The sequence below is a fragment of the Typopeltis vanoorti genome, chromosome 18 (assembly GCF_054136105.1).
Source record: "Typopeltis vanoorti isolate ZY-2024b chromosome 18, IOZ_Tvanoo_1.0, whole genome shotgun sequence".
NCBI lineage: Eukaryota > Metazoa > Arthropoda > Arachnida > Uropygi > Thelyphonidae > Typopeltis > Typopeltis vanoorti.
The window spans coordinates 88,043,778-88,059,006 of NC_143566.1; the positions used below are offsets into that span (position 1 = coordinate 88,043,778).

At 35.7% G+C, this 15,229-nt stretch overlaps 1 protein-coding gene across 3 annotated transcripts in view; it reads right to left on the bottom strand.

Moving 5' to 3' along the window:
* Window positions 1–15,229, bottom strand: part of PNKP (Polynucleotide kinase 3'-phosphatase) — a 242,599-nt gene that overhangs the window by 56,288 nt on the left and 171,082 nt on the right. For all 3 annotated transcript variants that reach the window (XM_090408408.1, XM_090408407.1, XM_090408409.1), the window contains one exon: window positions 1,757–1,866. In XM_090408408.1, the coding sequence (XP_090264534.1) occupies window positions 1,757–1,866 (110 nt within the window). The remainder of the gene's footprint in view (window positions 1–1,756; window positions 1,867–15,229) is intronic.

Here is a 15,229-nt window from a genome sequence, read left to right on the forward strand (position 1 = left end):
ATTAAAACTATTGTGGCTTCCTTGAATAACCGATGTCTGTAGTCGTCATCCAAATATGGCATGGAGCTCTTTTGCCACTCTATCGTGTAGTTAGACGTACAGAAATGATGTGCTAAGCCGGAAGAAATACTTCTGTTATGGTTTACATCACCAACATGTTCTTTTTGTCTGATATCTAAACTCCGTGAAGTTTGTCCGATGTAAGCAAGGAATGTAATATACTCCTGGATATTTGTAGAATGGCACCTTATTTTGGGGATCCTAAAACCTGTCTGATGCTGGTGGTTGGTTTGAAGACCACTCTGATGTTGTAGGCTCTTAGATAAGAGCCTACAACATCAGAGGTTATTTGATAAGAAATTGACCTGATGAAAGGGATCACTACAGTAGAAATGTGCTGGGAGCTTGATTCTTCTTGTCTGGGGGTTGTCACCGTATAGATATTTTTTGATGATGTTCGGAGGATATGTATTTTGTGATAATGTGTTGGCTATTAGTGAGAGTTCAGTCTGTGTATCCTCCTCTTTTGATATAAACTTTCGGGCTCTATTTTTCAACATATGGATAATGCTCAGTTTGTGTGTCCTGTGATGGTTTGAAGTATAATGAAGATATCTTCCAGTGTCTGTAGGCTTTCTGTAAATAGATAATTTGACACTATTTGATTGCCTCTTTATCCCTCTTTATCAAGATGTCTAAAAAATGCAGTTGGCTGTTGTTTTCCACTTCCAGAGTGAATTTTATCTTGTAAGGTGGCACTCTGGCACATGGCTCGGCTCTGTAAATAGGAATAACATTCTTTGTTCTATCTTTGCCTTGTGATTATGCTGATGCACTAATGAGTGCCAGTGAGCTTCAGGTCAAAATATTTGCCATAATAAAATTAAAAAATATATATTTATTATTCCAAATATGTGTCTAATAAACTTTATTATGTCGCAAGTGCATTTAAAACTTACACCAACCTTCCACTATATAGCCTTAAACCAGACTGTTTTCATAAGTTATTTATTAATTAATTCATAAATTAATTAGAAAAAATTTATTTTCATAATTGAAATATACTGTCAGAATAAGAGTTTCTATTGTTTTATATTAATACTAATTTCATTATTATAATAGAAGTACATGGTAAACGTCCTATTTCAAATATTATAAACCACTGAATCTTACTAAGTGTGCGGATGGCCTTCCTTGCGAACTATGAAATATAGTTTTTCACTTATTATGAGGGGAATTTCATAAACTTTGCGCAAGATATTTAAAAACATATTTGCCTATCTAATATACATTACAGCATGTTCAATTAAGTCACCCTCTAACTAATATTAATACATCCATAATTTGTCAATATAGTAATTTATCCATATAATCATTGTCTATATAGTAGGACTCATTGTGGGAGAACACTTGACTCCACTATACACAATTAACCATCTCTCCTACTTAATCCTCAAACTACTACCACCATCAACACGCAACACACAATGTCGTCTAATGCCACCAAGAGTTTTTTTGCCTGTAAAATTACATGTGTTCTCTTGGTAGATCATATCAATATCTCTTAGATTCAATTCTAGATCACACAAGTGAAATTCAAGTCTTGCAATTAGAAAGTTATGGGTATATTATTGAATGTATTACTCATGAATTCTGTATTGAAATATAAAATAGAGGCCACATGTTAGTAAAGTGAATGTAAAAAATAATAAAAATAATAAATAAATACTTTTTGACAAATGCTTTAAAATCATACCTTTGCCTACTTTCTATATCTGGGTTGGTGTTGTCTATAATGACTTTTTTACCTTTATCAAGAGCTTTTTCACACTCTGCAACACATTTTTGCCATGTGCCAAGAGAATCCTGAAAAGAAAGGGAGAGAAACTCATAATTTATTTTTCTATAATGATGTTAACTCTAGTGATCAAATTTTAACCCTTCCCCTAAAACCTACACACACTCAAATTCAGTGCTGAATAAGTTTCTAGACTCTAAAAAGTCTAACATCTTTTTTCTTTTGAATTACAATTAAAGAAATTTTACATTAAAAAAGAAAAAAAGTAAGCCAAACATTTCTGAACAAGCAACTGAATGGTACACAGGGATTTACATTTTACAGAACATAATGTTGGATTACAACATTCAGCATTAAATAATAATGGGCTGATACACCGAAAAGTTTGCATAAGCTTGATATCACTTATGTTGACTGGCACAACATACTGTTTACTCGAATATAACTTGCCCTTGCATATACCCCACACCTCTGAGTTTTTGAAAAAAGAAATTAAAAAGTTTCATATATAGTTCACAAACACAAAAAAAGTTTAAAACTTTACAAAATAGATAGTGAATGTTGTTGTTGTGGCAGTTTCAGATATTTTGGAATTCAGTTGAAGAGAATCAGCATTTAATTCAACAATCGTCAATTTGTCTTTGAGTCATGTGATCTTTTGTTAACCACACTACCGGCCAAGACGTATATATACGTCCACATTACCATGGATGCGAAGTGCATATTAAAATTGTAATACCATTGAAATTTATGATGGATACGAAGCTTATGAGGATGTGTATTTGATCTTTAATAGCCGGTAAGGTGGTTAATACTGTACCACTCATATGCATAGAGATGGAAGCAACCAATAGAAGAAATGTGAGAGTGAGAGCATTAACTTCTACTTGATCTAGGATTGCACGAGGGTAGATTAAGATTAAGAGACCATCATTAGAACTGTTGTGCAACTGAATTTTAAGAGTCTGACACATGATTTTGCCAGAAATAATTAATTTTATTACAGCAGCATTATTACTAAAAGATTCAAATATATCGCGTGATGAAGGTGAGTTGCTGATCGCATAAATAACATTGATAATTAAAATTTAAATAGATTCATTTTATAAATAATGAGAGCAATTATAATGAATACTGCAGATTTAATTATAAATGTCAATTTAGTTTTTTCCTGAAAAACTTTATTTCCAAAAATCTCTGCATATATCTTGCATCATGATTTTTTAACTTTAATTTTAGAGAAAAAAGTGCTGGTTATAATCGAGTAAATACGGTAATTGAAGCATTATTTTTTATTTATTTAATTTTTTTTTGTACAAAGACTTTGATAACTCAATTTGTATTATATGTATTAGTTACATATTTCAAATTATTATTATTTCAAATATTATAAACTATCGAACCTTACTAATGATGACTTTCATTGTGAGCTTTGATACATACAGTTTTTCACTTAGGGGAATAGAATACATCATTTTTTCAAATGATGCATTCTGTACCCTCATAAGAGTAGTACATTAGGTCTACAAATAGTGAACCTAATTGTGTGATCTAGAAACCATTCAGTTAGAAGTGGATTGAGTGAGGCAGACTGATGCAGTTACAAATGCCTTAGAAAACCAAAATACAACATCTGACAACACTGGACGCCTAATAGATAACAGTGTAATTTGGAGGAATATTGTCAACAGAAGTTAGTAATAATGTAAGTTCTTAGCTCTTCATGTATTCTGTGCATTTTTCTGCTTAGTACAGGGTGGGCCAAAAGTCACAAAGGGGTCTGAAGTTTTAATAACTTTTTTAAAATTAATTTTTACTTATTTTTCTTTACAGATTTTATAAAGAAGACCTTGGAGATTAACCATGGAAAAATTCATGACTGAACAGCGAACACAAATTGTGAAATTTCACTATCAAAACCAAGGATCAATATTTCTGACCCAACGAGCATATCATCGCCATTATGGCGACGATATGCTTGTTGGGTCAGAAATATTGACCTTGGCTCGTTGAGATTCTCCAAGCAAATCAATGATTAGATTTGATTGGTCATTTTGAGGAACAGGGTTCAGTAAGTGACCTTCCATGAACAGGCAGACCATGCTCGGTTAGGAACTAAGCCACAGTTGAGCATGTAAGGGAGAGTGCTGCAGAAGACCAGAGCACATCAACTCGAAGGGGGGATCTGGACAGGTTGGAGTCTCTTGGACATCACTCCAGCATATTCTGAAAATCTTGAACCTGTTTCCATATAAAATTCAGTTGGTGCAACAGCTGAAGCCACCAGATTATTCCCATAGATTCCAATATGCAGTCAGATTTCAAGAATCAGCAAGGAGAGATCCTGAATTTATCCACAAGCTGATAATGTCAGATGAAGCACATTTTCTTTGAATGGCTTCATTAACAAACAAAACTGCAGGATTTGGGGTTTGGAAAATCCTAGGGCAATTCACCAAAGGGAATTGTACCCCCTTAAGTGAATGGTCTGGTGTGGGGTGACGTCTGAAGAGGTGATCAGACCTTACTTTTTCGAAGACCACGTTGGGAACCCAGTCAATGTTACGGGAGATGAATATCAGTCTATGATTGAAAATTTCTTACTCCCAGCAGTTCTAGATAAACATGACATGTGGTTCCAACAGGACGAAGTGATAGCTCCCACAGCAAGGGCCACAATCCAACTGCTCAGGCAAGTTTTTGTGGGAAGAATAATTTCCTGCGGTTGCGACATAAGCTGGCCACTGTGATCTCCAGCTCTGATGACTCCTGATTTCTTTCTATGGGGCTATCTCAAAGAAAAAGTTTATGTTAACAAGCCTGAGACACTCCAACATCTGAAGAACAATATTCGGGCTGAAATCAGAGCACCGGAACCTGAAACACTAAGAGGTGTCATGAAAAATGCCTCAGAAAGGGCACGTTTGTGTGAAGCAGAAAATGGATGCCATTTACAAGATTTTTCCCACCTAGTGTAAATTTATTTCCTATATATACTGTATATGATGCGATGGTATTGTAAATTTAAAACAAAAAATAAAGGAGTTATTAATTTTGTGGCCCACCCAGTACTATCACAGTATCTTGTATACTCCATGAGGGTACATATCAGGAATTTGATTATACATTAGGGCAAATGTTGAATCACAAAAGATTAGACACAATAATCTAATCTGGTAAATGAAGCACAGAGATCATTCCATTTGGAATTCTTGTAATGCTAGACAATGCACAGATGAGGGTGGCTATGTAAATTGCAGCACATGTATGAAAAAATGAATACTAGATTGTAGTCTAAATTGCTTAGAATGATCACTAGTGAGGAAGAGATCAAGAGTTTGAAAATGGTTAGGATTATGTGGCAATCTGACAGATATATGAATAATTTGCAAGATCACAGGTGAGACAAAATGTCTGGGCATCTCTACCTGCTGGATCAGTACAGGCAGAAAAGGAAAGTTAGCTGGCATTGTGAGCATTAAAATTTCCAAGAAAGATGATTTCACTATTAGGAAATATGAAGATTATCAACCGTTAAAGAAAGGATGGTTGGTGGCTTAGAAGAGCAATAAAAACAGCAAAGGAATAAGATAGAATGAGGCAAAGCGATTTGAATCCAAGGATGATCAAAATGAGGAGATGCTCGTAAGACAATCTCTTACATGAGATATCAGAATATACAAATGTCACCTTTGAAGTGAAAAGAATCAAAGAGTGCATCAATGGGAAAAAAAAAAAAATGAAATGAGTAGAATTGAAGAAGCTGAAAGTTAAATTTCTTTTAGAAGAAATAGGTGTGGTTTTGCAGACCAAAGATGGAAGTGAATGTCAGTGAGGTTGAAATTTAACTACATACATCTGTTACCTTTTCTGCACATAATCTATTTCTCACTACCTTACTTTTCATGGATATTGCTACTTGAAATTGTGAGGAGTACGGACTATTTTTTCATTAATACTGGAAGTCAAAAATAACTTTGCTTTTTAATTTAATATTTTTAAAAATTATTTTTATATTCTTTTTATGAGAAGCCATCTAAGAGAGGTTGGTTAATCTATAGTACACTAGTACCAAGTACTAGTATGTGAATGGGACAGAAGTTGTTAGCTTTTGACTTAAAGTTCTGTGGACTGTATTCCTTGGGAAACACATGGTGAGAGACTGTTCCAGAGGTCATGGTGGAAGGGATGAAAACAGAGGAGAAATTTATTTTGTGGGTTTGGATATGAACTGTGAAAGAGTGTTGATTAGATGCTACATGCATTTGGATTTGGATTAGATGGATTTGCTATTGATTCAAGTATTCTTAGGGAACTCCTAAGGGCATTGCCCCAGATGTGAAAGCAATATTCAATAGTCAGCTGCATTTGTGATTTGTATAGGGCAGGGGTCAGCAAATTTTTTAGACCATTGAGCCCTTCATGGAATCCTTGTTCCCTCATCAACCCCCATCATGTTAAATAAATGTTTTCAATAATAAATTTCTCAATTTAAAAAAAATAAAGAGAGATACTGTATGATGCTTTCAGTCCATAATCTCCACTGGGAGGTGCTTTTAAAAATGTGTTTAAATTTGGTCGTTTTATGATCTTTTCTTTCAGTGCCTTTAAAAAAATTAAGATCTTTGTTTTTTTTATCAGAGTGAAACCTTTCAAGATAGTTTTTCATCTATGCAGGCTTCATGGCATCATTACTGATAGCCTTTTCACATAATAGGTACATAGGCATTGTTTCACTGGTAAATGATGGTATAAATCCAAATTTTAAATACTCTTGTGAATGCTGTCGGCACTTCTTCTTACTATCAGGGCCGCCATTATGGGCACTATAACTTTAAAAAAATTCTACAGTAAATTCAAAGTTATCAGATCACTAAACACCACTCTGATAGCTATGGGCAATAAATGTGCACTAGCAGTGATTGTCTTTTTACTATTATTATTATTATTACCCAAGACCTCACGGAGTCAAAGACTCATCTGAGAAGTCCTTTTATCACACACACACACAGCTCATCATATACCGTGCTTTGAACACATTCAAACTTCCTGCAGACACCACACTCTCAGGCAAGGCATTCCAATCATTTACAACTCTGCACGAAAAAGACCTGCTTCTCACTCCCCTACTCACACCTTCTTTATACAGCTTCCAGGGATGACCTCTGGTTCTCCCCTGATCTCCCACTATTTTCTGTAGAACTTCTCCAGAATTGATCCTATAACAACCCCTTACCAGTTTGTAGGTCTCTATCATATCTCCCCTCTTCCTCCTGTCCAGCAGACTCTGTAAATTGCATCTCCTCAATCTTTCCTCATACTTGACATTCCAGAGGTCAGAAACTACCTTAGTCAGTTGCCTTTGGACCCTTTCCAACATCTCTTCATCCTTCTGAAAACCAGGTGACCAAATCTGGCCACAATAGTCCATGTGTGGCCTAATCAAAGCCTTATGCAATGGAACAAGAATCTCTCTACTGCTACACATCAGTGTCCTCTGCATCATTCCCAGAAGCCTTTGTGTTGTCTTCACAATTTTGGCGATGTGTCCCCTAAATTTTAGATTCTCATCCACTATCATTCCCAGATCTCTTATTTCCTCTACCTCCAACAACATATTCTCACCAAGCATAAATTCTGCATCCCATCTTTGTTTTCCAAATTTTAAAACCTTACATTTTGCAACATTGAACGCACATCCCCATTTCCGTGCCCAATCACTCAATTTATTCAAGTCTTCTTGCAAGGCCACAACATCTCCACTACTCTTCATGGTTTGTCCCAACTTTGCACCATCTGCAAACAACTGAATATCTCCATCCAAATCTTTGCCAATATCATTAATATACAAGTTAAACAGTAATGGCCCTAAAACACTCTCCTGAGACACTCCACTAGTGACTTTCCTTTTCCTGGATATTGCACCCCCATACACAACTTGTTGATACCTATCAGATAGCCAGTCTCCAATCCAATGCACTAATCTAATATCCAACCCCATCTGCTCTAGTTTGACTGTCAATTTATCATGAGGTACTCTATCAAAAGCCTTTGCGAAATCTAAGTATATTACTCTATATCCTTTTCCTCTGTCCAAGGAAGCAGTCACTTTATTGTAACAAGTAAGTGATTACTAAATCATGACCTCCCTTTAGCAAATCCATGCTGTCCATCAAAGATAATACCATTGTTGTCAACCCAACTCTGGATCCTAGTTTTCACAAGCTTCTCCAACAACTTAACCACAACACCTGACATACAGATAGGCCTATAGTTTGATGCTCGAGTTCAATCACCTCCTTTATGAAGTGGCACAATCTTGCCCTCCTTCCACTGCTTAGGAACTTAATCAAGTGCAGACTCGTATTAAAAAAATATGTCAAGGCAGGTGTAAACTCCCTGGCACATTCCTTCAGAATACGCAGTGATATATTATCAAGTCCCACAGCCTTATTTACATCTAGTTTACTCAACTCCCCAAACACCTCTTGCTCACTTACAGTCAGTCTCTAATCTCCATCATCAACTGCTCTCAATCCTTCCATGAATTCACATTCACAAGATTGAAAGATCTTTATGAACTGCTCATTAAGTATCTCCAACACACATTCTGCAACAGCTGTCTTTATACCATTTTCTCCAATCAATGTCATCCTTCCATAATCATTCTTTCTTTTGTTGGCTAAATATCGAAAGAACTCCCTAGGATTCTTTTTGGCTTCATTAACTAACTGCTGTTCATACCTCTCTTTAGCTACTCTCACCAACCAAGTCACCTTCCTTGCCTGGTCTTTGTAGACCTCATGAAATTGGTTATTTCCACTTCTCTTATGCTGCCTCCACAATGCCCTTTTTCTCTGTATTGCATGTTTAATCTCTTTATTCATCCATCTCACACCTACCTTATTTAACCTTCTCACCGTTGGAATACATTTAGACCTTGCATCTACTAGATAGTTTTTGAAACTCCCCCAAACTGCACTGATCTCTTTTCCAGCTAACTCCTCATTGCACGCTACACCTGCAAGCTGTCTCATAAGTTCTGCATAATCACCCCTCTTGTAGTTCTGTTGGATTCTGATTGTGTAAAGATTAGAGTAATTATTATTTGCTTCAGAATCCAACATGATCTTCCATCACAAAGGCTAGACTTGTAAATATTATTTAATGTAAACAACTTATTTTACAATTTAATATTCATATAACTACTTTAATTTTGTCTAATATCTAATTATTTAATCAAAGATATATAATAATAGTATTAGACTCTGTATTTAAATATTATTAAGTTTATTTTAATTATTGCTATGTTAATATTATAAGAACTTGTATTTGATAATTTAACTGCGCATTAATTGAAATATAAATATTCTTTATTTATTCCTGTTTGTGAAAGTTTAACGTCATGCAATACCTCGATTTTATTATATTTTGTTTGGTTGTCATGGAAACGTATGTAAGTGAGCGAGCACGTTTTGGAACACCACATAAGGTTTATTGAAAAGAGTTTTAGATCACGAGAACAATTTAGGCGGGAAAAACAGATAAAAAAGCAATGAACGCGGAAATGATTATGATTAGAGATTTATGAGAGAGAGATTGGCATTAGGTTGGAATCGGAGCATTCGAGAATCACAGTGCAATAATAGCGAGTCGGCAAGTCACTCAAGCAGCTAAATAAAGTCTATTAGTCGAGAGGCAGTTAGCTAATAAGTTGTAGAATAACAATTATAGCTACGGAAAACAGCTGAGTGACTACTAAATAGACTAGCAATACTTGAGTTGAGATTTAATTTCAGGGCCGACCTTTCAAGGACACACGGAAACTTGAAGCATAGTACGAAGTAACTAGAGAATAATTAGAGGCAACAAAGTTGAGTTTAATGATAGCGGTGTTAAGAATTATGGTACCTAAAGGATTAAATTGATATCGAAGGAGTAGGCAACTGTGCATATTAAACTTCAAGTTAAGGAATTATTGTGTGCTACCTTAGTACAAGAGTTGTTAGTAGAACACTGAATTAGTTAAGTGATGTCAATTGTAGTGCAAGCGGTTTGATCTGTGCAAGAATGTTTGATTGTGTGTATTGTGGCCGTTAATTAATCCAGTTATTTCTAAGAAGATTTTTTTTAAATGAGTGCCGTTAATTGATTAAAGTGTATACAGTTACAAAAAGTGTTCTCACATAAGTATATGAAGAAGGAAAATTGTTGGTAAGAATATTAAAACCATTAATATTCCTATACAGAGAAGTGTGTGAGTTTCATCTTAGAATTTCCTTATAATAACAGTAACTATTGGTGAGAATTAGCTGAAGTGTAAAATTAAAAGTATTTGTTTGTGAAGAGGTGTGTTAGTGCGATTTTATTGTATTTGGAACTTAAGGAACTGCAAGAAGACTGTATTAGAGATAACAGTTTTAACATTGTATGAGTTGAATGACTGAATTTACCTGAGGAGTTAAAATGTTTGTAATATCTTAATTACTGATTTGAAGTTAAGTGTAAAATTTGTGATTTTAAAATTAAATGTTTGTTTTTGTTAATCAAAAGATATATTTTGCCTGAATCTCTTTTACTGCACTATTCATAAAATATTCGAACCAAAGTGGGTAAATTAAGTAAGTCAAATATACTCGGCCAGTATATATTTTAAGGAGAGATAGTTGAAGGTTGATTTTTCTTCAATTCTTGAACTAATTCAGATATAGAGTGGCACAGTCTTTAAATATAAATTTTCTCTATATTTGAATTAGAAACCAACTAGCAACTATTTTTAGGTTAAGAACATCGTAGTAAATAACATGTCGGATCCAAAGTAAAGGTTAAGACGAAGTAGGATCCAACAGTTCCACATATACCCTTTTCTCACAGGGGTCCTCACACTGCTGGCAACTACCCAGGTAATCATCTCATGGTCACTCTCACCAATTGGTGGATGATTTGACACCTCATTTATAATTACATCCTATGATGAGATGAACAAATCCAAGACCCTCAATCCTCGTGTGCCCTCTGTTACATACTGTCTGAGGTAGTTATCCCTCAAAAACTCAAGAAACTCATTTTCTTTACTTCCAGTTGCTTTCTCATCATTCCAGTCTATATTTCCATAATTAAAATCACTCATAATGATCACCCTTTTCTTATTTGCTTGGCTAATTTGACTATACATTTCACTATCACCACTATCCATATTACCTGGTCTATAACAACATCCCACCAAGTATTTGATTCCATTCACCTCTACCTCACACCATACTGCCTCAAAACCACTGGCACTATTTCTGTCTTGCATCTCTACTTTGCATGGACATAACTCTTTCTCTATCATCAATAGCACTCTCCCCCCCTCCCTTTTTACCCCTTCTATCCTCACGAAACACATCATACCCTTCCATCTCTATTCCTGTCAGGATGTCATCCTCTACCAACCATGTCTCACTTATTCTGACAATCTTTGGGTGAACAGATGCAATCAGTGCAACCTTTTCATCTGCCTTGTTTCTTATACTTCTAGCATTGGTATACAAACACAACAGCTCATTTCTGGATCTACAGGTAGTTCCACTGATACCACTCACTTGATGTGATCTCTCCATGCTAGACTGGGGCCATTTCCCTTTCTGCTTCTTCATTTTAGAACACTTTTCAATTCCAACTGTTTCCTCTTGATCCCTGGTCATCCCATTCCTTTCCTGCCTACACATGCTCTCACCTTCTCTTGGAGCATCCACCTTTCTCATGCTGTGTACCCCCTGTCCACCCTGAGCCTCCCCATTTCCCTGCTCCTCTTGCACACCCATTTTCTCATTTTCTATACTCAAATATACTCTATACTTTTTTGTGGGAAATAATGCAGAGCTGTGTTTTGTTAGCACTGAAATCAACAAGTTTATCCAAACTCCACTGATGAATGTTTTGAATATCAGATCCTTAAGCAGAGGTTAAGGTTCGGTAGGTTGTGGTAATTTGGGCATTGTAAGTTTTGTCAAACAAAAAGCAAGAGTGCAACATGCTGTCATCAGGAAAACTGGGTATTGGATTGGCAGTCAGATGGAGTAGATAATTTAAATATAGAAGGAAAAGAGTGAGAGAAAGAATAGGGATCTTCTGAACTCAGTATTAGTGGTATAGTTAGAAGATAAAGAGCCATCCCTCATCATTTGAAATGAGCATTCAGTCAAAAATCTAGTCAAAAGCTTTGGAGATATGAAGGGCAACCACTTAAAATTTACTAAATATTTCTGTGGTGTTTGTCCAGAGATGGATGGAATAAGGAAGTAGGTTCCCCCTATTGATTAGCAGAGATGGAATGGTTAAGGACAGTCATTTATTTATTAGTTCAGAGCCTTCAAAGTAGTGTAAGTGTTGATGGCTCTTTTCATTACTCAAGAATTGAGGTGAGAGAAATTCCTTCTTAGGAATAAGTTGTATGAGGGCTAATTTCCAGACTACAGGCTAGAAATCAGTGGAATAAGAACATAAAAAGGCAAAATAGAATGGGAGTCAACTCTGGAGCACAGAGCTTTAGAACTATTAGCAGAATACCATTAGAGACAGGAGACTTTTTTTTAGTATCCAATTTGGACAAAATTTTTCTGATCTCTTTTTGGCAAAAGGTCAAATAGGGCATTGAGTGTTTGGGAACATTTACCATGATCAGCCATGCAAGTATTGAAGGAGAAGAAGAAAGCCAGTGGGGTGTTTTTTTTTTTTTCTGTGGGTGATGATGTAATAGTACAATATAGGTGTAATAGTGGTGGGAGTAGTGTTGGGCATAAGTTATGGTCAACAACTTTAGAGAGTAATGGATAGATAGTAATAATATACAGTAATCTACACATACCAGCCACTGAATTAGAAACCTTTATGCAGATGTATGTAAATGCCACTTACATGACATATATGCAAAATACTTGACCCACGTGCGTCACTACATTTCTAGGCAACTATTTAAAAATACCGCTGGTCAGCAATCGTCAATTGTCGTGGCAATAGCAAAGGGAAAAATAAAGGATCTTTCGGAGTTTGATAAACGGCTTACTATGGGTGCCTGTCTGGCTGGAGCCAAGATTTTGAAAACAGAAGAGCTGATTGGTTTCTCAAAAGGTGAGGTATCCCGAGTGTTTAACCAGTGGAAAAATAACCCAAATTACTTGTCTAATAGGAGTAACTGTGGCCCTAAGACAGGAACAAGATGATGATCTTGTTCCTGATAACCATCTGAGAAGCTTGTACAGACAAACAGAACTTCCTGTATGTAGCAACTGACTGAATTATTTAACGAAGGTTGTTCCTGACCCATATCTCACCGCACTATGAGCAGGAATTGAAGAGTCTGCAAGTTGCTCTGTGCAGTCCCATGCAGAACAATAGCAAAACTAATCGATAACATGCTAAGCAACCACCTGTTCCAAGTGTGTATGGACGAGAACAAAAGTAAACAAATAACACTGGATAATGGACTACCACAAGAGTCAGTTCTGGCTCCCCCTCCTTTTTAACTTATACATCGCAGATTTGCCTAATACAGCCTCCAAGAAGTTTTGTTATGCTGATGACATTGTTCTAGCCAGACAGATCAATTTTACTACAATGGAAGATACACTAACAAACGACCATGCAGTCCTAGATGAATACTTCAGCAAATGAAGATTACGCCCAAATCCTAGCAAAACAGAAATTTCATGCTTCCACCTGAACAATAACCAGGCTAACAAAGAACTCATGGTCTACTTCAACCACAAACTGCTATGCTACAACAGATTCCCAAAATATCTGGGAGTCACTCTAGATAGAACACTATCTTTTAAACCACATCTCATTAACACAGCATCCAAAGCTAAAAACAAGAAACAATATACTGCAAAAATTATGTGGAATAACTTGGGGTGCCTCAGCAACAATTCGCTGCACTGCTCTTGGCCTCGTTTACTCTACAGCTGAATACTGCTCACCCGTATGGCTGAACAGCACCCATGTGTATTTGGTTGATGCCCAGCTTAACACCACTATGCACCTTATTTCTGGAACTGTAAAATCAACCCCAACCTACTGGCTCCCAGTGCTAAGCAATATCCTGCCTCCACACATCCGCAGATCCAACTTTCTTCTACATGAATACAGCAAAATCATGAAATTCCAAAATCTAGAATAGAAGGAAATGTAGGAAGAAGCATATTGAAAAGCTTAGGTGTTGTTGAATATTTATATTAGTACTTCATGGTATAAACAAAACCATGGGATGAAAAAAATTAATTTATTGAATTTACTAATAGTTTTCTGGTTCTCCAGGATCATCAGAACACAAAATTATAACTGTGACAAGCACTACACCGAAAAATTATAAAGAATTCAATTTGTAACTGACATGAAACCAATGTCCTAATAATTGCCCTCTATGGGCTGGTTAACTGTAAATTAATTTGGAGAAGTCAAGCTATCTGGTTTCATAATAACTGTCACAGCATTATCAAAAGATATTTAATGCACTAAGTAAAAGGCATGATTTTGCCATCATTGCTGCAACCATACTTGTTGACTTTGGGTAAGGCTTCATAGAAGTGATTCTAAAAATAGTCTTTCAGACCTATAACAACTTATGTGTAAAAACGATGCCTTCTTCCATTTAATACTATGTGAAGGAGTGTCCAGAATATGGTCTGCTAGTCCCAACTTGCCATAAAGATGACCATGGATGTAATTTTTGTGTTCTATAAAGCAGATGTTAATTGATCTACCAGTCTGTCCAAAGTAGGCCAAACTGCACACACACAAGGTATTTTATATTCTGGAGTGTATTTTATACACTCCAGAATGTGCAAAAGGTTGAAGTTCATCTTTAGGAAGCAAATGAAGGTAGCTAGCTGCATGAGTAGTTTAAATGATGTGCCATGGAGATTATATTTGCAGAGAACTTTAACTATTTTTTTCTGATGTGCTCTTAATATATGGGATTGGTAAGAATTCACTAAAGAATTTAAGAAGGTTCAATGATCAATCCCATATATTAAGAGGGATTCAATCTTTGGCTCATCAACAACATAACAGTTCTCCAACTGCAACTATAGAATGAATAATGATGAATCCTTTGTCACAGCATTATCAAAAGACATTCAGTGCACTAAGTCAAGGGCATGATTTTGCCATCATTCCCACAAAAGTACCAGTTTTGGAAATAATGACTAGCATGGAACATGGTATCTATGACCTCTCAACCACAGTGGCTAATAACATTTATCTTGACATGGACAGCATTCTGACTAAATCCAAATCTCTTAAGAATAACATCCCACCTAAAAAAATACCAGCACTTAAAAAGTTATGCAAAAAAATTATCATAACCAAAGCAAAGGTTATTATCAACCAAATTGATAATAATAGAAAAATGAATCATCTTCTTAACAATTCCTGTATTTATCAGATAAT